Source organism: Lepidochelys kempii, chromosome 6, assembly GCF_965140265.1.
Source record: "Lepidochelys kempii isolate rLepKem1 chromosome 6, rLepKem1.hap2, whole genome shotgun sequence".
Lineage (NCBI taxonomy): Eukaryota > Metazoa > Chordata > Testudines > Cheloniidae > Lepidochelys > Lepidochelys kempii.
Window position 1 is genome coordinate 60978670 of NC_133261.1, and position 25186 is coordinate 61003855.

Here is a 25186-nt window from a genome sequence, read left to right on the forward strand (position 1 = left end):
GTGACGGTTACCTGAGCGGGCTCCATGCTTGCCGTGGTATGGCGTCTGCACAGGTAACTCAGGAAAAAAGACACGAAATGATTGTCTGCCCTTGCTTTCACGGAGGGAGGGAGGGAACGGGGGGCCTGACAATATGTACCCAGAACCACCCGCGACAATGTTTTAGCCCCATCAGGCATTGGGATCTCAACCCAGAATTCCAATGGGCAGCACAGACTGCGGGAACTGTGGGATAGTTACCCACAGTGCAACACTCCGGAAGTCGACGCTTGCCTCGGTACTGTGGAAGCACTCCGCCGAGTTAATTCACTTAATGCACTTAGAGCATTTTTTGTGGGGACACACACACTCGAATATATAAAACCGATTTCTAAAAAACCGACTTCTATAAATTCGACCTAATTTCGTAGTGTAGACATACCCCTAGGTGGGGATCTGTATCTCTGAAAGATCCCATGCCACTCCCACCCATTTCCATTTCTCTTGTTCAGAGGGCAGGTTCCAACACGGATACTAAGCCTGCATTAGGGGGTTGGCCAGAGCACAGCTACCCTTAGAAGCCACCCCATCCTCTCAACCTCACATGCCACAGTCACACGTCAAATTTTGGGGCAGGAAACAGGCCTTCCTCGGCACATCACAAATATCAATTATTTGCACCATGTCAATGTCCCAAAGGAATGTCACCAAAGCCAGCAGATAAATACAACTGAGTGCAGACGGGAAGGGATTCCTGTCCAAATAAGAGCAATGAAAACACATTGCACTAAAGGGGAAAGGACCAGTGTTATCTCTGAGGGAAGGCAGCGCAGGGGCCCTGCTGAGCACAGCTCTTCACCAGCACAACCCATTGCAACACACAGCTCCAGTGCAAGCTCTGCAGACAGTCACTGCCTTTACTCTAGTAACCCCTTGAAATGGCAGCTGCAAGAACTCAGAGATGTGTTCAAAAGTCAGATAGAGTCAATGTCGCCCCTGGATCTGTCATCAAAGTACAACACAGTAAGATATAGCAACACCCAATACTCTGCCTTTTGCCATGCCTGCAGGAGGACTGGAATTCCTCTCCCTTTGCAGAGATGGCAGCTCTCCACTGCTACAGCAGGCTGTGCTACACATCAACACAAGGCCTGTTCTGCCAGGGCAGCCCAAAAAGCTACCAATAAGTGCTTGAAATCTACTGCTTCTCATGCATAACAAACAGAAACAAGCGTCAAATTTCAGGGATTGGGAAGGGGCCTATTGGACAGGGGCTACAGATTATTCACAGGAGATCACATACTGGTTTCTAATTTCCCTGTGCCAGGTGAGGGGAAGCCAATTATTTGGGGGAAAGCAGAGATTATAATGCATCTCACAGCTGCAGGTTTGAGAGACAGGCACTAAAGGGGTAAAGGCAGCTCCCTTGTCTCCTTCACCATTACCTGGGCTCTGGAATGCAGTCCCACTGGGCAGGAGGATCAGTGGAAATTCACTGCCTTATAGCAGCTCTAAGATTCTTTGCTTTCCCCAAATTCCAGTGGGATTTGCATTCTCTGGATCCTACTCTCACCAATTTTAATGGCCCCTAACCATTAGCCACGTTTGCTAATCTCATCTGTGATTTGGGGTCAGGATTATACTGTACCGCAGTTTGGCTTTGATCCCAAGGTGTCAGAAATGACTACTAAAACTTTTAGACGTTACTAACAAAATACAGATCTCTGGAGAGGAGGCCCGGGGTGAGCCTGAGTCTGGAGTGGTTCCAACAAGGCCCTCAGAGCATGGGCTAGCAGGCTTTTCTCCAGATGTTGCATGTTGTGGTTTCTCACAAATCTCACATTGCAGAAGTTGTTGCTGAGGTGCTGAGCAGCCTTTGCACGAGTTTCTGCAAAAGGAGTTTAACTGCTACAGAGCAGTAATTCCACTGCCAAGAAGAAGAGGAACCCACAAACAAGAAATGCACACAGGATGCACCAGAGATCTCTACCCTTGGCCTGGTCAAAAATTCTGTCAACAAATCTGACAAACAAAATTTGAAGAAACAGTTTTTTTCACAAAATATATGTTTGTTTTCCATGGAAAATGTCAATGTTTCATCAAAAAAAATTAAACATCCAGAAAACAAAATAATTTAGCCAAAATCTAAAATATTCTGATTCAAAAGGGTGCCACAATGCCTCATGGGATTTGTAGTCAGATGCCTTACACCTCTATTCCTCTCTCTGAGCTAGGCTCTCTAGCAGAACTACATCTCCCATGATGCACTACAGCCAGGGACTCCTCAAACACATATCCTTGCTTTATCAAGGAGGGTGAAACGGTGCATCAAAGGAGAAGACATATTCCTTCCAGAGAGCATGACCCACAGAGGAGAATGGGAGCATACTGTCCCTCAAGTACAACTCTCATGGGGAAACTTGGAATCACTGTGGATCAAAATATTTTGGTTTTTGATATTTCACCGAAAAGCCAAAATTTCCAGGGGGAGCAGTGGAGAACAACCATCAAAAGACTATTTTCCAACCAGTTCTACTCCACACTTCTTAGAGTTCAAATCCTTCCCCTTAGGGCCCAGACAGCTTGGGACTCCACAGGACAACCTGGATCACAAATTAGTACCAGCAAGATAATGATTGTCCCAATTTTTGAGTAGCATTAATTGTTTTTATAATATTAAACTGTGTTGTACAAACATTATGCATCCTTCCATCAACAAGGAACCTCTGTGCTAATCTCACATGACAGCCCTGGATGCAACAAGCTCAGCCTGAGGATGAGAACCAGCCTCCTGCTTCTATTTCCTTGAAATGTCTCAGAATAGTGCCCCAGAATGCTCTTCAGGAAAAGATGGACAGAATTAGCCACATGCCCTCTGCCCTGATGTGCAGGACAGGGCATGGATGGCTAAGCAAAGCCACAGAAGGAATCTATTGAAGCAGCAGGATGGGCAAAACCTCTATCTCTGCAACCCTTTGGTAATGATTACAAGAGAAATGAGGCAGGGGCTGGCCATAGTGAGCTGTCACTGCATGGAGAAGGTTTAAGTGCAGATCAGCAGCTTGTCTAGTGAGCCAAAGGCAGCTCAGCATTAGTTCTCCAGGTTTTGGAGGCCAAAGACTATTTTCTAATCAGTTTCTTCCTAGTCTGTAAGAAATTCCCTTAGTGCTTCTTTCCAGCACTGACACCATGTGCTCTCCACCATTAATGGGGGCCCTGCTCCCACAGCACCAGTTTAGACCCTCCTGGATTAAACATGTCCTGGGAATGTGACCCTGTGATTCCAAGGTCTGGGCTGTGGTTTGACATGTTGAATATTGTTTCAGTTACTTTATTAATAATTGACTAAGAGGCTAAATAAACAGCCTTGTCACGGAGCCCAGAGTGTGACTCAGGCAGCCCCTCTGAGCAACAGTGCCTGCTGCCAGGAGCTGAACACGTCAGGGAGCCTCTGGACTACATCTCCATTAACTTGCTAACGGGAGCTGCACTGCCAACTCCCCACTGCTGGGAAGGGTGTCATCAGTTCTGAAAAACTGGTTGCTGGTGAAGCATCCCAGACTGACATCTCTGGTGATCTAGAGCAGGGGTAGGCAAACTATGGCCCACAGGCCGCAACCGGCCCATCAGACCTTTTAATCTGATCCTCGAGCTCCCGCTAGGGAGCGGCATGGGAGGCTTGCCCTGCTCCGCACATGCTGTGGCTCCGCACGGCTCCTGGAAGCAGCAGCATGTCCCCCCTCCGGCTCCTACAAGTAGGAGCAGCCAGGGGGCTCCACATGCTGTCCCCACCCCAAGCGCCAGCTCTACAGCTCCTATTGGCCAGGAACTGTGCCCAACGGGAGCTGCAGGGGCAGCGCCTGCGGATGGGGCAGTGCACAGAGCCACCTGGCCAGTGCTGCGCCTCCACCTAGAAGCCAGAGGGGAGACATGCTACTGCTTCCGGGAGCTGCTTGAGGTAAGTGCCACCTGGAGCCCGAACCCCTGACCTCCTCCCACGCCCCAACCCCCTACCCCAACCCTGATCCCCCTCCTGCCCTCCAAACCCCTCGGTCCCAGCCTGGAGCGCCCTCCTGCACCCCAAACCCCTCATCCTCAGCCCCACCCCCTCCCCCGCACACCCGGCTGGAGCCCTCATACCCCCGCCCTGAGCCTGGAGCACCCTCCCACACTCCAAACCCCTCAGCCCCAGCCCAGAACCCCATCCCCCGCATCCCAACCTCCTGACCCAGCCCAGAGCCCCCTCCCACACCCTGAACCCCTCATTTCTGTCCCCACCCTGGAAAACCGCCCCCCAGCACAGAGCCCATACCCCCTCCCACACCCCAACCCCTTGCCTCAGCCCACAGCCCCCTCCCATACGCTGAACCCCTCTGCTCCATGCCCAGCCCACAGCTCCCTCCTGCACCCCAAAACCCTCATCCCAGGCTCCACTACAGAGCCTGCACCTCCAGCTGGAGCTCTCAACCCCTCCCACATCCCAACCCCCTGCCCCAGCCCTGAGCCCCCTCCCGTACTCTGAACTCCTCATTTCTGGCCCCACCCCAGGGCCCGCACCCCCAGCCAGAGCCCTCACCCCCTCCCGCACTCCAACTCCCAATTTCGTGAGCATTTGTGGCCCACCATACAATTTCCATACCCAGATGTGGCCCTCGGGCCCGCCCCTGGCTTAGGGCCTCCATTCTCAGAACAAGTTCAGCCTGGGCAGGAGCAGGGTGATCTTTCCCCCACCAGCAGCTGCCAACGTGCTTCAGCCCAGCCCTAAAGAGACCTGTCCCCCTTTTAGGGGTCAACAGGGAATCCCGTTTCCATGCTACATTCAGTCCTGGGCCTCTCCACTGAAATTGCCAACAGCAAGCTAATTCGTGCCATCTCTGCTGGTGGGTGTAGTGATATCTGTAGCCATCTCCCCTTGAACGGAGCACTAGCCTGCCCGCCTTCCATTCATAGACTGGTTCTGCAACTGCTGTGGTCTCCCTCCTGGAACCTAGAAACACAGGGAGTCACACTGCGTTTCCTGGGTCTTCAGCGATCAGCTCTGAATCTACTCAACATAGTTCCAAGATATCAGCTGATGGCATTCAAAGCTGAGTGGCAGGCACTGAGCATGCCCAGGGCACACGGTTGCTGGGTGAGAGAGTGGCAAGCAGAGAACTATTTGCAGGGGGAGGAAATCACCAGCCTGGAATAAGGCAAGTCAATGCCCTCCAAGTTGGACTTGAGATGATCACAGAACACAGGAACTAGACAAATGTAGCAGGCCATCAGCAACCCAACTCCAACAGCAGTCACTGGCACAGGCTTCAGAGGAAGGCTTTCCAACCACACAAAGATCACAGGGACGGGCAGTTAGAAATTACGATGGATAAAAATTACCCCAATAGTGGGGGAGGAGATTTCTTCCACAATCCCAGCGCACATTCCAGTCAGCCATCCTGCCAGATGAGAACCTCCTGAAATCCCACCTACCATTTCAGTAAGATATGGAATTTTTCACTTTGTACCCTACACAGTTATGTAGAGTTGTTGTGCCCCGCCTCTGAGCTGGCTGGATTTCAGTGATGCCTATTCATGCATTTTGGGATAAAAGCTTGGGATCCCTTGGGATAAAAGCTCTACAGAAACACTGGAGATTATATCAGCACACAACACATGGCAGAGGACATCCTAGGTTTGGGCCCATCACTCCGTGGTTCTTGTTGGTTCTGATCTAACCACTCCGTTAAGCACTGTGGGCTTTGTCTGAGGTGAATGAGAGTGTCATTTAACTCTTAAATTCCTGGTGTTTAGAAACACCTGCCTGAGCAAATATCTGAGTTTCTGTCACTGAAGCATTAAATGGCACAAACCTGCACTCCTCCAACCCAACCACAGCATTATGGAGAACAGGGTGGTGATCTGGGACAACTATAATGCTGGGAATTTTAACCCTGGAAGCAGGATCAGGAATCTGGCAAACCAGTACACTGTGGACAAGAATGTATGGGTATGTCTACACTACAATAAAATACACGTGGCTGGCCCATGTCAGCTGACTTGGGCTTGTGGAGGTCAGGCTACAGGGCTATAGAACTGTAGTGCAGATGTTGGGCTCAGGGTGTAGCCTGGGCTCTGGGATCCTCCTCCCTAGCAAGGTCTCAGAGAACAGGCTCCAGCCTGAGCCTGAACACCTATTCTGAAATTTTATAGCCCCGCAGCCTGAGCCCACATCAACTGACCCAGGCCAGCTGCGGCTGTGCTGTGGATCTTTTATCACAGTGTAGACATACCCTTAGAGACCCTTTGGCCAGGGACTGAATTATTGCACTAATCTTGAGCGCCCAAGGCTCTCTAGACACAAAGTAGCCTGGAAAAAGCCATAGTTTTAGGGACACACAACAATAGTGATAATGTCCAAAAAGCTGGAGTGGCATCACTGAAGTGGAGAAAGGAGCCATATTCCAGCCAAATGTCCCAAACCACCCAGAGAAGGGGATTATACCAGTGCAACTTTCATTTCACCATGAGATCTGATAAGCCTGGGATTCTTTCCTCCTCCCCTCCGCCCAAGATTTCTCTTCACTCGTGGAACACAAACCAGGGTGCAGGGCTAGTGGAGGGGTGCATGGATAATGCAAGCTGAAGAAGTGGGAGAATCAAGTTGTGGGGGACTGGGGAGGGTTTCTGGCAGCAAGAGAGCTGGGCAAGCTGGAAATAGTTCCAGAGCAAAATCCTGACCTGTATCCCCACTCCCAGCACCTTCTAAAAATTCCAGTCACAGGTCTCAGCTGTAACTGGCATAGGGTGTTTGCAGTGCTCCAAGAGTTAATATATTTTAAAGGATGTTTGTGAAACAGGGAGGGAATCAGGAATGTTAGTGCTGCAGCCTAATTGTCACTGAAGTAGCAACAATGTTAACCCTTTCCCATCTGCTCCCTGTAGCAGACACATCCAGCAAAGGCTGTCCCCACAGTCCAGCTACAGTAAAGGCCACAAGCTTTGACTATGCAAACTGCATGGTCCCCCACCAGTTAATGTGCCAATTTCTCAGACAACTTAGATATTAGCTACCGCCCTGAAGAACCAGGGGGAGGTGGCAATTCTGGTATAATCAGCTAGAAGGTGCTGCAGCATGCCTTGGGACATGGTGGGGCTCCAATGAATGCACCTAAGCAGAAGTGACCAGTCCTCACTCTAATCACTTCAGAGACAGTGAGATCTGGGAATTAATCTGAGTCAAACCGAGAACAATGGAAAATAAGAACTGCCACAGACATCCCAAAGGTTTGGGGCTCCCATCCCCGAAAATGTCAGCTGTCCCTGTTGTCTGCCACTGGTGGTTGGCACAGGGCGGGCCCCTTTCCACTCCAATTAACAAGCCCACATCTGATCCCACTGAAGAGGCAACACTGGAAGGAGTGGGGAGAGTGGGTCATTACCTGCTACTTCCACGATCTGGTGCCTAGCAATATCGTAGTATGGATCATCCCAGCGCAGGTGAGTGATGGGCTCAGGGGAGCAGTTGGTGTCCTCTGCACACAAAAAAAACAGGAAACCAGCAATTAGCATGAAAGCAGAAACGGACCTGGAGCAGCTCTGGGAGGGGCCTGGAAACACAGGGATGAGAACCGGAGGCTCAGTGACACGGGGAGAAGTTAATGTACTAGCCTGGCCTTCCTGAACACCTGTTTTGAAATCTTGATTTTGTCACAGGACAAGCAAGTTTTGTCAAGTCTCAGCCTTGTCCCTGGAAGGCAACTGTGCGTGTCCCAAACCCCACAACTCAGAACAGTGTCTAGTCAGTCAGTTTCTGCTCAGGACTCTCCTGAGCATGGAAATTCACCCAACATGTATGAGAGGAAAGGAGCCAAGGGTATTGTCAGGGCTGCTCACAGCACAGGTGCTTCTGCACATACCCTGCTGCCTACCCTGCATGCTTTGCCAAATCACCTGGTCTCTCTGGGTATCAGAGCCTGCAAGAGCCCAGCCAGGTACTACACTGTGGGCTTCGGGCACAAAACAATTCACACATCTCCATTTCCCAACCCTCACATCCCAGATGGGACTGAGTTAGAGTGTGAGAGGGTCACAGTTCCCTGCAACAGGCCAAGGCACAAGGTGTCCTGGAATACCTCTTGGCCTCAAAGTCAGCCCTGCACCCAAATGTCTGCTGGCCCCAGCAGAGATGCCCACCTGACTTGGGAAAAACAGGCACTTCATCTGCTGGCCAGTTCTTATCATCGAAGGAAGCCAGTTTGAGCTGGCTCAGGGACTGGTTGGTGTCCTCCAGGGTCAGGTCATCCTGCAACTCCGAGAGTGGGTCCATGGCTATGGCCCCCAAACTCAGCTGCTTGCCCGAAGAGCCTAGAAGGAAAACTACAGAGATTCTTAAGTCAGACACATACAGATCACACAACTCCACTCTCACAGCCTATCCAGAGGCTCTCCCTTTCCTTCCCCTCCCCTCCACACTCAGCCCATCCACTGACTTCTTACCCCTTTTCCTGACTTCCCCAAAGACTGCTCACACTTTACCCTACCCAGAAACTTTCTCTCCCCCAAAGCCCACCCAGATACCCCTTCTACTTGCAGCAATGGGCACCCTGAACAGCAGACCCTTCCCTTCTACCTCCTGTTGGGAGGGGGAAAGAGCCCTAGCTAACCCTTCCAGTGAGTCTCTGCCCTGAGCCCAGCTGTGGCCTGATGGTTCTCCCTCCCAGAGAACTCAATTTGGGAGAGACACTGAGATACAAGGGAAGATAACAGGCTATCCCAGTCCCTGCCTGACACACTGACTGTACCAGCCATTATTTCCACACAACACGCCCCTTCCTGCCCCAGTGGAGCTGGCATTGGGCCCAGCTGCTTGCACAGCAGGGCTCTGCTCTGGAAGCTTTCCCAGATTTCATATCCCCCAGCTATCAGGGAGGGTCAGGGGGCTCTTAACAGTTATCTGCACTGGCACACATGGGTGCTTCAGTGCATTAGAAACAAAATCCTGTTGGGGACAGCTTGACGCATCTCTAGCAAAATTTCACTGACTGGACTAAAATGCAGGGAGAACGCCAACCCCCTTTGCCCCCCCACAAGCATTCTCAGTTTAGCATCACAATAGCAAAATCCTTCTCTCCCATCCCAACACATAGGGCAAGAGGCTAGGATACACCCCATGTTATTTCCATAGCACAATAACCCGATGCAGGCAGCACTGCATAAGCTGTGCCACGACACTGAGGAAGCTAGGGAGTTTAGAGATTCCAGGGCATGAGATTCATTCGCTGCTGCTGAGAGTTTTTCCTCAATCTCACCTGTGGTAAAATGTGGGTGCGACCCCAAAACTGAACTAAAGCAGCAGATCTTCAGGAGGTTCCCATTTCTTAAGGGAGCCCTCTAAGAAACAGCTGATTGAGTTTAATGCTGATGCCCTGGTGATATGCAGGAGGCTGATGGATGGGACCGAGGTATAGACCCTGCTCTCAGGAACTAATATTAGCAGGACCATGAAGATGGGAACTTTGCAGCCAGCAGGCTGCATCCCAAAGGGAGCTATAACGAAATAAGGCCAATGATGACACCACTGTTAAGGCCACGGGTGGGGGCTGAGGTGGCTTTGTAGTGCTGCAGCCAGTGAGGCATCTGTCATTCACAGGGATGCACGCATCCTGGGAGTAGTTCAGAGGGGAACGCAGGCATGTGCAGGCTGTAGAAGGAAGGGCTCTGGGATGGGACAGAGTCTTGTTTGCGTGTGAATGCCCAGAAGAGGACTGCAGTGACTGGGAACTAAACAGCAGCAGAACACATGGTCTTGCCTGAAAACTAACAAAGGAACTAACTAACTAACTAAGGAAGCTATGGTTCTAGACCCAAAGTGGCTTTTTCCTGGAGTGCAGGAAGGTGGAGTAGCTTGGTGTTTCGAATTCTGAGTTCCTATAGCTGCTTGTGAGATCCAAGAATGCAAGGAGCCTATGAACAGTTAGTGTGATCAGGGTGACATTCCAAACTCTAGAGAGTCTTGCTCATATGCTTGGGGCTACACCAATTGCCAGGTTTGGGGTGGGGATTTTGCCAGAGCATTAGTTAGAACTTTGAGAGTTTGTCCCCTCCCTTTGGTAGGAGGTGCTGGGGGCTCTGACCCTTCCTTATCTCTTCCCCAGCAACTCAGACACAATCTTTAACTCGTCCTTGGCTCCCGGATGTCTGGGAGTTATTTCAAGTCAAGTCAGATTCCCATAACCACAGTGAGACAGACATATATGGGCAGAGGATCTTCGAGGCAAATCAGAAACTATGCAGGGCCTGACAGATCTGCAGTCAGCTAGAGAGCCAAGCAAAACTGTTCCCTGCCCCCCTCCTGAGAGCTAGAAGAGCTGCCTGAACTTCTCTTGGATCTCAGTAGGGTCATGGAGCAGGACACTACGCTCCTCTGGACCATGAGCTAATGTTGGAATTATGCAGCAGCTGTAGCCAAGTGACAACCAGCTCCCCACACCTAGCAACAACAGATTCAGTTTCTATGGCAACTGTAGCCAGTATTTGCAGTGATTTAGTCTGATTATAGAATCCCCAGCACCAGTATAATTTCCCCAATAATCCAGCAGACACTCAGATGTGAAGTCTGATAACCCTGGAGGTTGCATGCAAACTGTCCTTAGCTGGTCCCATCTCAGACCCTAGATTCCTGCAAGGTGCTGTCTTAACACACAGCAACTTCAATAGGAATGGAGGGAATTCAGGTTCAGTCTTAACTGCTGCCACCCCCTCGATCAGTGGGAAGCCTTTGATAGGAGTCCTCTACATCTGACTGTCATTGCTGCTCACCAGCAGCAGCTTGCAAAGCAGTGTCCTGAAGTGCTTAGGGACTAAGTCCAAATTCTACCAGGCAGAGGTGGTGCTGGCCCAGGGGCAGCATGGAGTTGGGTTCCCTTAGTCCTCACCACAGGAAGTGCCACAGCCTGGCTTCAGGAACAGCTTGCAGTACTGAGCCAGAGGCCCAAGTTATTGGTTTAAAAGCCAGCATCAAGTGGATTCCACATTAGCAGGCTCCTCTCACTGGTAGGGTCTCCAATGCTGGCACCACGTGGCATAGAGTGCACTAGTCTCCAGGTTCCTTATAGTTCTGCAGTAAAAGAGTGCCTCAGTGCCCTGTGTGACACCTGATGTTTCCACCCAAGAAGATGTTTCCTCCCCAGCCTTCGCTCCAGAGGTTGAACTTCCCAGCCCCTTACACATGCAGGCAGCTCCCCAAATCCTGAGAGTGGGTTCAGGCTCCACATGACAGAGAAACCCGTGCCATGCATATGCAAGGAGTAGCAGATTGAGCTTGCATCACCTCTTTGTGAGTTAGTCCCTCTTGCCCCTGAGAATTTCTAAGAAGCTTTTCAGGATCCCTTCCAATACTTAGGTACCCAGAGCTGAGTGCAGTACCCCAAGGGATGTCTTCCCAAAGCAGTGCGCCCCACCCCTCTCCTTGCTTTGGAATGGGAGGGCTCTGGGACTGAGGAGCCCAGAACTTAATGCAGGATCCCCATGGGGTCTCCCCAAGGAATAAATCCTCTCTGTTCATATGAAGTCTCTGCACACGTAGCCTCTAACTGACACAGACTTTTTTGCAGCACTATTACATCATGAACTTGTCTCATTTGCTGCCTCCCGCACCAGGTTCTCAGCTATTTTTGCTCCCCAGGCTTCCTCCTCCAACTGAGTCTGGGGTTTGGTCATTTTCCTCCCATCTGCATTATTTATTTAGACGTAATACTCTACACCAAAGAACGCTCATCCGCATCGCCAACTGCCTTTGACATATATTTAAATACATTAAAGAAGAAATATATCATCAAGCAAAGAAGCAATTCCCCTTCCTCAATCACTTCTCATATTAATCAGCAACTGCCAGACCCAACATGGATAAAAATTCTAGGGCCCTTTGAGTTATTTCTCTGTCCTTGCTCGCAGCTTCCGCCAGTTTAGCGTCTGCTGCACACATAATTATTTTGCCTTACAAGTTAGAGAAGGTCCCTAACCCATTACTTTGGCCTCAGATGTTACCAATTTTTATACAAATATACACAGATTTTTTTTTTACCCAGTTCAGCATCAACACCACCCTCAAAGCCCATTGAGCACACCAGGACTTATAACTCACCACTGCACTAACCCAGTCTCTCAGAAAGAGCCTGGAAAAACAGATATGCCTTGAAACCAACCAACTCAGGCACTGCAAGCATGAGTTCCAGAATCCACAATGCCCAACCTCCAGTGACAATATCCTGCCCAACCCCACCCCACCCCCGAAGTTTGGGAGCTGTTAGCTCAAATGTCTCAGCTGGCTGCACCTGCAGAGGTATCACCCTGAGAGAGAGACATCAAGAGCCAAACTTCCTTCTTCCAGGTCATTAATGACCCCGCTAACTCGATATGGATACACTGCTTCTTGTTGCTACACCTTGGTTCTCCAGTGCTTCAGTAAAAGCTGAATCTAATGGAATTCCATTTCCAACCTCAAATGCTTTGCCAAAAGCCAGGCACCGTAGCCACTGCAAACCTACCCAACTAGCGATCACGATCAGGGGAGTGTGGCAGACAACCTGTAACCTAGCAGAGATCCAGGAAGAAAGTAGAAAAGCGGAGCTCAGGTTTCTCCCTTGGAGTCCCACCACAAGCTGCACAGGTTGCTTATCTGTTCTCCTCTGGCCCCACCCACCACACAAGGCGTTTTGCTGAATTTCTAAGGAACTGGAGTCATGTGACAGTCTCGAAACGGCAACATATCTTTCTTGCCAGCCACAAACCCAGTTCCTTCTGGCATACCCCCTTGTAGCTCAGCCTCCTCTGCAAACCTGGATACCTTGAGCCAAACTAAAGATTCAGACAGCAAGATTCAAAAAGGGACTGGACATTTATATGAAAAACAAGAATATCAGGAATTTTAACTGTTAATGCTAACAAAAATTTGGGAAGGATATTAAACCTCATGCTTCACAGCTTAAGAAAAATCTAACCATTAGAGTTCAGGATGAGACCTAATTGGGCGGGGGGGGAGAGAAGGTGGATATTGTACCACATCTGCCTACGGCAGAGTTCTTACATTTGCATCTGAAGCATTTAGTCCTGGCCACTGCTGGAGACAGAATATTGGACTAAATGGACCTTGGCTCTGCTTCAATATGACAACGCCTATGTTCCAAATTCATCATGACAGAAGGCAGTGTATCTTCACCGATTTCAACAGAGCAGCCTGATCCAGGGTTGCATTTGATCCCCAGTTTTCAAATCCCATATATGATATGAACAACAGTATAAAGTGACCTATGGGGGACCTGTCCAAGAAAAGACATTTCCCTCGCAGGGTCCCTTAATCTCCTGTTGTCTCCCCAATGCCCTAGTCTATCTAATGTCCCAAATGTTAATTGTGAATGTGGATCTTTGACAAATACTTTGGGGAAAACTGAAGCATATTATAGTTCCTGATCTTTGCTTCTTCCTACAGAGAAACAGTCTTCTACTTACAGAGCTCCAGCACTAAACCTGAACTCCCCTACCCAGCCTGTCTGACTCCCCCGCCATCAGACTGGGGTTCTAGAACTTCTTCTGCCCTCTAGGCTCACTGGTCTACACTCACCTGCTTGCATCCTAGCTGTTACATAGTGGGTTTTGGTCTATCACTGCCCAAGCCTCAGGAAACTCTCCTGAATCCAAGAGTTCATAAATGATCCATTCAAAGGCCTTGTATTCCCTTTAGCACTGTAAACCTGGGCATTAGCCAGCCTTGGGGCCCTGAGCGTTGTAAGTGTGGATTGCCTTATCTGAACTAGTTCTGCTCCCATTCTGTATGCACTCTCCACCCTCTTCCAATACAAACCCACAGGGCTAGGCTCTAACCCTGCTCTTCCCAACCCTATTTACAGCTTTCCTCAAGTGGGAGTGGTGTTCTAGAAAGGACGCCTTGACACTTAAACTTTGAAAGGGAAAGGAAGCCAGAGAAACGCACAATGTCTGAGTAGCCAAAGGAACGATAGAAAAATAATTTTCTGGTCTCGTCCCTCTAAAAAAGCGGTGCCCAGTGCATATTTTGAGTACACCCCATCCAAAGGGTACAAAGAGTGGTTTCTGCTTGGAGCTGACCGCTTACTGCCAAACCTGCCGAACTTCTAAACGTTGTTTAATATATATAAAACAAGACATGCTAAGACTAGAAATGCAAACTAGGGGGATCTCTATTTGCAGCGTGAACAACTTTTTTGTCTGGGAATTTTCTTATTTTTAAAAAGAAAACTAGCAGACAGCTCCGTAGCTGGACTCCCGGCCTGCCAAGCCCCACACACGGCCCAGTTCTCCCCGAGCAACCCGGGCTCCTCAGTCAAGCCCCTTCCAAGACACAGGCATCCCCCACCCTCCTACCCCCAATCTACCTATCGACAGCCCCGCCATCATCATCATCATCAACCCCTCGGCATCTCCGCGCCGCTCCCCCTCGCCGGCTGCTTGGCAGGCGTCAGCCCCCTGACCCCCCGTCTCCCCGCGCGGGGAGCGAGAACCGCGATCCTCTCATCCCCCGCCCCGACACCGCGCCACTGACCGCGGGCAGCGCGGCCCCGGCCCAAGCCACGGGGAGAACCCGAGAGTCCGGGCGGCCAGTGGCCCGCTCCGACCGCCAGGCCGCGCTCGCCGCCTGGACCCGAGCCCCGCAGGCCGGCGTCGCCCCGAAATACCGACCCCCACCCGACACCGCGACCGCCGCTTTCGCCGCCCTCACCCGTCGCCCGCTCCCAGAGGGTCCCGCCTGTCAAACCCGCTCACAAACATCCGCCTCCGAACCGGAAGAGGGATTCCCCTCTCCATGGAAACAGCGGCCCGCCCCCATTCTCCACTTCCGGTCCCTGGCGCCTTCTGGGTCCGAGCGAAAGTCGTCCGGACGCGGCCGCTGGCTCCGCGGATGGTTCCACCCCCAACGGGGCAGCCGGCAGCGGGGACCCTGTTCTCGGCTCCGGCCGCTCCCGACCGGAACCGGGTCGGCGCGCGCCTCTGCCGTGCGGCGGCAGGATCCGGCCGGGGGTCGCGGAGCCGGAGCCTCCGCCCCGGGCCGGCATGGAGCGGAGCCAGCTGGCCGGGAAAGTGGGGGCTGCGAGCGGGCGCCCGGCGGGAGCGTGCCCCGGGGCCTGCGCCCCCCGTGTAACGCCGTCGCTCCCCTGTCGCCCCGCAGGCCGTGAGCAGCGCCCCGTCCGCGGCCACCCGGGGCGGATCCGAGACCTGCCCGCGCAGCCGGGCGCGTCCTGCGGAGCCCTGCGGAGCCTCCCTCCGGGACTGGCCCTGGGGCCCTCCCTCGCCCAGGAACCGGGCATGGGCGTCTGGTGCGTGGGGAGAGCCCTGCCGCCGGGAGCGCTCCTCGGGCCGCGGGCGGAGGAGGAGCTGGGCTGTGCGGCAGAGAGAGCGCCCTCGGAGGTACGGTTGGGCCGGGGGGGCCTGACAAGCAAGCCCCGGAGCAGCTCCAGCTCGCGGGCAAGCCAGTAGCACCCAGCTGAGTGGGGGCGGCAGGACTCCCTGTCCACCACAGAGGCTTATCATGAAGGAAGGGGGAGAGACTAAGGTCCCAGCCAGGTGCAAAGCCTGGCTCTGCCATGCTCGAGAACCCAGGTGTCCAGCTCTGTACCGTCTGCTGAAGCTCTTTGTTCTCTACTGCCCAGTGCCTGGCTCCCATGTGCGGCACTTGCCTCGGCATTTCCAGTGTGGCAGGGGAAGTCTGCAAGCACCCAACACTAGGTATCAGGTCTCACTTTTATTCGGGTCCTGATTGTCTGCCCATCACTATGGGATCTGAGTGCCTGAGTCACTATAGGTTTCAGAGTGGTAGCAGTGTTAGTCTGTATCAGCAGGAAGAATGAGGGGTACTTGTGGTACCTTAGAGACTAGCAAATTTATTTGAGCATAAGCTTTCATGGGCTAAAGCCCACTTCATCAGATGCATGCAGTAGAAAATACAGTAGGAAGATAGATAGATAGATTTACAGAGAACATGGAAAAAATGGGGGTTGCTAAACCAACTCTTAACAAGACCAATCAATTAAGATAGGCTATTAGCAGGAGAAAAAAAAAACTTTTGTAGTGATGATCAGGATGGAGACTGATTACAGGAAGTGCCAGGTGCATCAGCCAGCTCCCAATTAAGGGGCAGACACCGAACTTGTACGTCTGTTCTGAATTCATTTTGTTTTTCAGGCAATTCAGTCTGGCTGCTGCAGTGATGAATCCATTTGTGAGAGGAGCCCCAGCTGGAGGAAGTGAGTAGCTGTATATGAAACAACATGGGGGTTTCCTTTGGGACATACTGTAAGTGTAAAGAGAGAATCTATAGCCACTGTAACACTGTGGGGTGGTCTCACTAGGCAGTGTCAGGCTTGGCCAATACATGGATGGCAGACTTCCAAGAAATAGCCCAGGTGCTTCAGAATATGGTGTCGATCACTCATCATGGGGTATTTTTCAGTTATTGGTTCTGTGCCCTAGTGGAATGTTGCGTTACTGGAAGGTGCCATCTTCCATGTTCTACCCCACAGTTGGCTGCATTTCAGGGGTGGGTGAAATACTCCCTGGCTGCATAAGGGTTTCTTTGGGATGAAAAATGCTGTGTAAATATGATCTCACTCTTTCCTTTTGTATGTAAGGGGAATGACAGATTCTTGGCTCTCTTTGTGGAGAAAGTTTGTTTCTGTAGGAGGGCCTCCAAGTGACCTATCTGGAAAGTTTAAAGTGACAGAGAGACCTGGGATAGTGAAGGGTGTTTTAAGGAGTCAGAGAGAGCTTTATTCTGGAGCTAGTTTGTAGCTACATGCAGCCCAAGAATTCAGAACGTGTTCTTATCAAGACATTGGGGGCCTCTTTTAGCCAGTTAAAGGGCTTATTTCCTAGGAGGACTCTTCTCAGTTGGCTAAAGTTTGATCCTTCAGAGCTTGGAGCTCCCACTGAAGGCAATAAGATCTCCATGTGCCCCGGTGGGTGCTGACATTGAGCTTGGTGTCTTGCAGATTGGTGAAGCGAGGCCGGGGGGATGATGAGGCAAACGTGGCTTTGGTGTGGATCAGTGGAAGGCTCCACATCCGAGTGCGGCGTCTTATCGCTGCAGGAACCGAGTTGCTGTACTGGCCTACAGAGGCCCAAGCTGGTCCTGCCCAAGTGGAGAGGAGAATGCTGGAGAGTGCATCGGAGGGGATAGCTGTTTTTGATGAGAAGAAGCCAAAGGGGCAGCTGGCAGTGGCAGCTGTGACAGAGACAGCAACTCCAGAGGCAGAGGCTGTGGTGCAAAGGGAAGGAGCCTCCCCATGTGGGAATGCATCAGAACCCTTTGCAGGTACGTTCCTTTCTTAGGACATGCAAACCTTGTTTTCCTCTTATGAAAAGGCCATGACTACAGCGCTGTTAAGCAGAGATCACTACGTGATTCTGGGGACCCGTTAACCAGCGTGTCTTCAGAGTTTGGAGCATTGGTGCAGTTCCAGAATAAGGCAGGCTCTAGGGATTGCGAACCCCTGGGGGAGTGAATTTGGAGGGGCCTATAAATTCAATAAGAGATTCCTCCCACACCATTGTTGTAGGGATTGAGTTCCCTTCCCTTGGGAATGGGGAAGTAATGCTGCCTTGCCTTCCCCGCTCTTTCAGAAGAGGAGGGTGTAGTATGGTATGGGGAGGAGGATACTGTGTAGTGTGCTTGGAAAGAGGAAGACTCTGCCTTGGTTGTGGGATATTTAGCCTATCTCCATAGTGAGCATTATGGAGGTGTAATGGGGAGTTGCCTATTTTGTTGCTGGTCAAATACCCAGGTGGGCTGCTGTCTGTGAAGTGGCTGTAACTACATACCACACAGAAGTAACTCCTCATGGCTCTAATCACAGCTGTATTCTCCTCCTACTACTCTGAATATCCCCCTGGGTTGGTGTTTGTATAGAACTATCCATTTTTGAGGCGTCCAGAAGACATACTAGCAGCTGGGGCTCAGTGGCCAACAGTCTGGCCCTGCAGTCCCCCGGGCCCTGTGACTGATACCCTGACCCTACGTCACTTCAGGAAGTAGCAATGCAGAATGGAGAATGTTGCAGTTCCTAGCCTTACCAGCCATGGCACAGCTCCCCAAAGTCCTGCCTGGATGTGTTGAGGTTGAAATTCCTCCCCTGTTTGGAGAGAGGCATCAAGGAGCCAGATGCTTGATGTCCCTTGGTAGGGTGGAGTGTCTGTCTCTGAGTTTCTCCATTTTCTCTGTTCCGGACAACACAAGCCTGTTGTCCTCCAATAGCCAGTGTTGATTTTCCCCGTGTTGTGTGTCTGTGCAGGGGATCCTGATAACTCCAAGGTGATGGAGAATGAAACTAGAGCCGAAGGCAGGAGGCAGCCAGCCAAACGTTCCCACAGGCTGCAAGACAACAGCAGGAAGGAGGAGGAAAGCATGACCCCTAGACATGAGTTTGGGGAAGCCAAGGTGCAGAGGAAAGAGAACCAGCACCATGAGAGCACCTCAGCAGCTAAGGCTAACAGCAGATGCAAAGAGGACTCAGTCAAGGAGATGGACCCCCAACCCAAAGCCAAGAGAGCAGATGGGGAGCTAAAAGAGGCATGTTGTGGGAAGCTCCATCTGCCATTGTCTCCCCCAAACGGGGTTCGACTCAGCGCTCGCTTAGCTGGGAAGCCGCGCAAGGTGCATGCACTGACGGGCCAGTGCCTGCAGGCGCACAATGCTAGGGTGTCTGGGCAGGAGGCCAAGAGGCCAAGCACTTCCGAGGGAGGTGGTGCAGAGACGCGCAAGAAAGTGGGGCAAGTTTCCAAAAACCATTCCAAACTGGAGCCCCTGGAGCAAAGGAAGAAGGGCCTATCTGATGATCCTGATGAGCCGGACAAGTACCCAGAGGTGGAGGTCAGTATTGCACTGGAGGAGGAGTCTTCTGGGAGCCTGGGTGTATCTCAGCAAAAGTCCCTGCCACACGGAGATGAAGCTGGCGAGCGCAGGTATCGCTGTGGGGAATGCGGCAAGGCCTTCCTCCAGCTCTGCCACCTCAAGAAACACAGGTTCACCCACACTGGCTACAAGCCTTTCCTGTGCACTGAATGTGGCAAGAGCTACAGCTCTGAGGAGAGCTTCAAGGCCCATGTGCTCTTCCATCGGGGTGTGCGTCCCTTCCAGTGCAAGCAGTGCGACAAGGCCTATGGCACCAAGCGGGACCTGAGGGAGCACGAGGTGCTGCACACCGGCGAGCGGCCCTTTGCCTGCGAGGAGTGCGGCAAAACATTCGCCCGCCGGCCCTCCCTCCGCATCCACAGGAAGATCCACCTCATGAAGGAGCTCAACCTAGCCAACCCCAAGGTTTGCAAGTGTGCCATCTGTGAGCGTTACCTGGCCAACCCTGGCTCCCTCCGCAACCACATGCGCCTGCACACCGGGGAGAAACCCTACATCTGCCCCTACTGTGGCAAGGACTTCCGGCAGCAGGGCAACCTGCGCGGCCACCTGCGGCTCCACACCGGCGAGAAGCCCTACAAGTGTCGTTTCTGTGGGGACGCCTTTCCCCAGCTGCCGGAGCTGCGGCGGCACCTCATCTCCCACACTGGGGAGGCCCACCTGTGCACAGTATGTGGCAAGGCGCTGAAGGACCCCCACACGCTGCGGGCCCATGAGCGCCTCCATACCGGCGAGCGCCCTTTCAAGTGCGAGCAGTGTGGCAAAGCCTACACGCTGGCCACCAAGCTGCGCCGGCACCAGAAATCCCACCTGGAGGACATGCCTTACAAGTGTGATGTCTGTGGCATGGGCTACACCCTCCTGCAGAGCCTCAAGCGCCACAAGGTCACCCACAAGGGGGCAAGAGACTCCATTAAGCTGGTGGAGGCTGCGGTCTTGCTGGGCATGGATGTGCCAAAGGCTGCAAGGAAGAGGGTCAAGAGGAAGGTCCCTCAGGATGGGGGTACTGAGGAGCCTACGGTGCTCATGGTGCAGTCAGTGGAGATGCCAGCACCAATAAAAGAAGCAGAGCTTATGATAACTGCTAACGGGCATTACATTGCTACTTACCAGCCCCCAGGCAGCCCCCCTGAGCCCGGGGCGTGCAGGATGCTGGGCAGCGCGTCCCCTGCTGGGCACCTGGAAATGAACAATGACATCATTGAGATCACTATCTCTGAGCACGAGCACAAATGTATCATCATGCAGGACGAAGGCTCCCCCAGTGACGTGGTCATCATCCAGGAGGGCGTCGGTTTTGGTGCTGTAGCAGAGGTGGTGGAGGTAGAGACGGGGACCTGACACCCAGCCTCTTCCCAACCCGTGCCTGACCTGTTTGACTTCTCCACATCTATACAGAATATAAAATCTATTTTCTAACTTTTGTGTGTGTTGTGTCTATGTTGCTGGGAGACCAGGCCCTACCAAGCAGGATGAGTGGCCAGCAGTGCTTCGCACCTGTTTGTGGCGAGGTCAGGAGGGCATGACATAAGACCTGGTTTACACTAGGAAATTAGGTTGGTGTAACTACGTCGCTCAGAGGTGTGAAAAATCCAGCATAGTCAGCGCTAGGTTGACGGGAGAATTCTCCTGTTGACCTAGCCACCATCTCTCAGGGAGGTGGATTACGTACATTAATGGGAGAACCCCTCCCATTGGCATAGTTAGAGTCTTCACTGAAGAGCTACAGCTGCGCCACTGCAGTGTTTTAAGTGTAGACAAGCCCTAAATATCACTAAGCCAGGTCTCTGGCAGCTGCCCCTCTGTTGGAAATCTATAGGGAGTGTGTGCTGGGCCTCGTGAAAGGAACACTCTGGCTAATGGGGTGAAAACCTCGTTGCAGAGGAAATCCCACTCATAACTAATGCAAAAGACAGTGCCGCTGCTGTCCTGTCCCCAGACTGCTTAAGGGTTAGATGAGCACCATTGCTCTGTAGTGACCTGTGGTGAAGGCAAGGGTGAGCGCAAACAAGCAGCTATTGAATCAATTGTAACCCCCCTTCCTCTCTTTGTTTTGGTTTCATTCCACAGTTTCACTGCTTTATTTCAATTATTTTTTCCCCTTTCGTCCGCTTAGGGTGATCGTAGGATGAGGCACAGCTGAAGAGATGCTGAGCCAGTTAGTAAGGGGTTTACAAAGTTCTTTTGATTTAAAGATTACTCTTTACAATTAAATCAAGCAAAGCTCCATCCCATTCTCCACTAGAGGCCCGGGCAAGATGCTTCTCCTCCATATGGTCTGTGTTCTGCCTGTGTTTAGCCTTATATAATAATTCAAGGGCATGACAGTAGCTGCTCCCTGGGATTTCCCTCTTGACCTCTTCCCTGCAGGCTCTGCTTCAGCACTTCCTTCGGCACCTACAGTAGTGAATGGGTCAGCACTGCATTGCAAATGGGACACCGAACACTGTCTTCAGTTTCCATGGACTGAATCTCTTCTGCCCCAGTAAGGGTAGTTTGAATGCGCTGTGCAGTTCCTCTCTTCATTAAAGGGTTCTGATCTTGGAGCGGCTCCTTTTCCCTTTGCTACGTAAAGGCTTTGGGTCTCCCTCCCAGTCGCTCATGGGAGAACCAAGGTCTTGGGGTCTCCCATGGCTTTACACCAAGATTTCTACCAGTGAAAGACAGCTATAAATGGGCTCTTCCCCAGGGTGATGTGGCTTCATTTCAGCTGAGCCAAAGCCATGCTGATGAATCTAGTTTTGAAACTCCTGGCACCTGTGAACAAGGGGGTCTTACTTAGCTAGAAAAGGGATTGTGCAGTCCCAGCCTCAAATCCAGGAAGAGGCCACGCTTGTGCCCTCGCAGAAGGCAAGAGTTCAGCCTTGGACTTGGCTGTTACTGAATTGTTCCCGCATCCCTTTGCTGTGAGGTGAACTGAGGGCAAAGAGCTTCTGGAAGCCAGTCTTCATTAGTTGCTGTTAGGTGCTCACGGCAGGGCAGAGCCTTTTTCAGTAAAGGCATATTGGTCGTCACTGGATCTCTGTGTTTATTCCCATCAGTGATGATCTTTGCTGTCCATCCTCCTGCACTGGCTGCACTCAGCGCTAGGGGGTATAGAGTCTTAGATATGAAAAAGTTGTAATAGGTTTCTTCCAGCCTCATTCCTGGAGCCAGGGCAGGGACAGAATAGTCTTGTCTCATTCTAACTGTCCCCAGTGATGGGGCTCCTAGCCGTTTCCTGGAGAGAGGATTCCACAGCTTCATACGCTTTACTCTCAGGATAATTTTTCGTGTATTTGGACAATGTTTCTCTCTTTGAATCCATCCCATTCCTTTGTTCTACCCCATTGGCGTCATCTCCCTCTCTGACTGGAGCATGCTCCCTTTCATGCCCGTTGATGAATGTTACTTAGACCACATCTACACTACAACACTTTGGTTATCTCAAATTACGTCGCCATAAAGCTGCCACAGATAGTATATTGCTCGTGCATATGTGGCTCCTTGCACCTGTGCTGTGCGTAGTCGCCAGGAGTGCTTGGGGCAATGCACCATGAGTAGGTATCCCAGTGTGCAATCTGCCACCATCCAGCACAGTGTTTCGAGAAGTTTTGGCAAGGCATGGTGGGGTAGAAACAGGTTGTGCAGGGGTGACTGGGTGCAAAAGATCAGGTTCACGGTGTGCAACTGTCTCCATCCGATAATGTCATCTGTGCCCCATAATTTTCACACTTTTGTTAAAAAGCCCACATACCCATGCAGTCCTCTCAGTCCACTATCTCTGACCGAAGCATGGAGCCTGCACAGCTCTGCACTATTGTCATAAACATTGCAAGCACAGGACGCACTATCCTCTGGTATTTGAGGAGCCATAAGAAGAACTGCATCAGTGGGGAACATGACAGCTTCTTGCAGGACAGATTGCTGTGGGACAATGAGAACTCATTCAAGGTTTCTGGTGGTGGTCTCAGAGCAGCTGCATATCGTGGAGCTCTGCTTCTAGGTTTGAGAAATGAGCGCTGACGGGTGGGATCTAATCATAATGCAAGCTTGGTATGATGAGCAGTGGCTGCAGAACTTTTGGATGTACAAGGCCACATTCCTGGATCTGTGCACCAAGCTCACCCAAGCCCTCCAGCGCAGGGCAACAAAAAAAGAGAACTTCACTGACAGTGGAAAAGTAAGTGGCAATCACACTGAGGAAACTTACAATGCCAGATTGCTACCAGTCAGTGGGAAATCATTTTGGAGTTGGAAAATCCACTGCAGGGGCCTTTGTCATGCAAGTGTGCAGGGCCATTAATCATCTCCTGTTATCCAGGACTGTGACTCTCAGCAATGTGCAAGACCTAGAGGATGGATTTGCAGCAATGGGGTTCCCGAACTGCGGTGGAGGAATAGATGGCATTCATATCCCTATTTTTGCACCTGGCCACTTTGCCACAGAGTAGATCAGCAGAGAGGGCTACTTTTCTATGGTTATGCAAGCATTGGTGGCTCACGGGGGATGCTTCACCAACATCAATGTTGGCTGCTCAAGGAAGGTGCATGTTTAAGAACACAGGACTTTTCAGAAAGCTATAACTGGCGAATTACCATTGGCAATGTTGAAGTGCTATTAGGTTTGGGGAAGACCCAGCCTCCCCTGCTCCCTTGCTTCTTGAAGCCATACACTAGCCACCTCAACAGCACCAAGGAACTAGCGCCCAAGCAGGTACAGAATGATGGTTGAATGTGCTTTTGGAAGATGGAAGGGATGCTGGCATTGTTTACTTACAAAAATTGTATCTCAGTGAAAAAAATCCTAATAGTTATAGCAGCCTGCTGTGTCTTGCATAAGATCTGTGAAGCCAAGGGGGGGGGGGGGGGCACAACGAGGAGTCCTTGTGGCACCTCAGAAACTAACAAATTTATTTGGGCATAAGCTTTCGTGGGCTAAAACCCACTTCATCAGATGCATGGAGTGGAAAACTACAAAAACTATTTTTTCCCCCTGCTGATACACCTTGTCAACTGTTTGAAATGGGACACCTTGATTACATTGAACTCATTAGCACTACAAAAGTGATTTTTCCTCCCTTCTTGTGAACTGTTGAGAATAGCCCACTTCCACCTTAATTGAATTGGCTCATTAGCACTGACCCCCCCACTTGGTAAGGCAACTCCCATCTTTTCATATGCTGTGTATTTGTACCTATTTATTACCTCTCTACTGTATTTTCCACTCCATGCATCTGATGAAGTGGGTTTTAGGCCACATAAGCTTATGCCCAAACAAATGTTAGTCTCTAAGGTGCCACAAGGACTCCTCATTGTTTTTGCTGATACAGACTAACACTGCTACCCCTCTGAAACCTGTCAAAAGGGGGGGAAATTGCCACGGGGCTGTAGGGCAGGAGTGGAGCAGCTGTCAGCGGAGTTTGAGCAGCCAGACACAAGGGCTGTTAAAAGAGCTCAGCACAGGGCTATGTGGCTCAGGGAGGCTTGGAAAGAGCACTTTAACAGTGAGCCACAGTGTGTGTACTGTGGTGTACTGTGCTGTACCTGCCCTTGATGTTTTGGGGTCATTAGGAATTGTGTGGTGCTTGATATACACCTCTGAGTAGAACACTGTCAGTGCACCTATTAATTTTGCAGTGCTTGGTGTTTGTTTATGATTGTTACACTTTGTCACTGATCTGATGAGCTGTGTTATGCTGTAGTATGGTGACAAGTAAATGTGTGTTTTCATAACTGCAAGGCACTCTACAGCATATGTTGTGAACGAATAAAGATTAATTATTTTCCAAATAATTTTACTCTAACAAAACCAGTGCACAGAAAAATCTGTGTAACTTTAAAAGCAAATACATCAAAAATTTACTAAATTAATAGAACAGAACTTAAGGAGAAAGAACATTCATGTCCATTAATACACTTTATATGCTTTTAAAGTGTGTATGATAAAATACGTGTATCTGAAAAAGTATAATAGATTTTAAAAGTATGAACATAGAGCTTACTTGTACAGCTGTTGTTTTTTATGACAATGTCAGTGCATTCATTTCGGTGATGTTGGCCAACCTAATCATTTCAAATTATGATTTGCAAGCAAAGTCTAAATGAGCTCTCCCTAACAGCTAATGATGAGCTGGGGGCTTGGGGGAAAGGCTTCAGGACCAGATTTTATTTACATTCACACCTAATCTACCTAGGTATCCAGCAAACAGAGCTGTGTTGCCCAAGTGATAGAGTTTTGGCTGGGGTTCAGCCAAATCACTTGAATGCGGGGGGAGAGGGAGGAATTAAATGTTGTTGCTCTTATTGTAT

The 25186-nt window shown here is 50.9% G+C and overlaps 2 protein-coding genes across 5 annotated transcripts in view; one reads left to right on the plus strand and one right to left on the minus strand.

Moving 5' to 3' along the window:
- Positions 1–14841, minus strand: part of ARHGAP1 (Rho GTPase activating protein 1) — a 48553-nt gene extending 33712 nt beyond the window's left edge. Inside the window, exons 1-3 of one of the 4 annotated variants that reach the window (XM_073348207.1) lie at positions 14711–14841; positions 8152–8322; positions 7398–7490 (exon numbers count right to left, since the gene is read on the minus strand). In XM_073348207.1, coding sequence (XP_073204308.1) covers positions 7398–7490; positions 8152–8284 — 226 coding nt within the window. In that variant the 5' untranslated portion in view covers positions 8285–8322; positions 14711–14841. Of the gene's footprint in view, positions 1–7397; positions 7491–8151; positions 8335–14533; positions 14583–14710 lie in introns of those variants that run through there. The other 3 variants (XM_073348204.1, XM_073348206.1, XM_073348203.1) reach the window with 3 other exon arrangements.
- An 18-nt stretch (positions 14842–14859) lies between these two features.
- Positions 14860–20314, plus strand: ZNF408 (zinc finger protein 408). Its single transcript, XM_073348208.1, has 4 exons — positions 14860–15396; positions 16171–16232; positions 16977–17299; positions 18276–20314. Exons 1-4 carry the CDS (start codon positions 15043–15045, stop codon positions 20234–20236), a joined length of 2700 nt encoding a protein of 899 aa, XP_073204309.1. The 5' UTR covers positions 14860–15042; the 3' UTR covers positions 20237–20314.
- The last annotated feature ends 4872 nt before the right edge of the window (positions 20315–25186 follow it).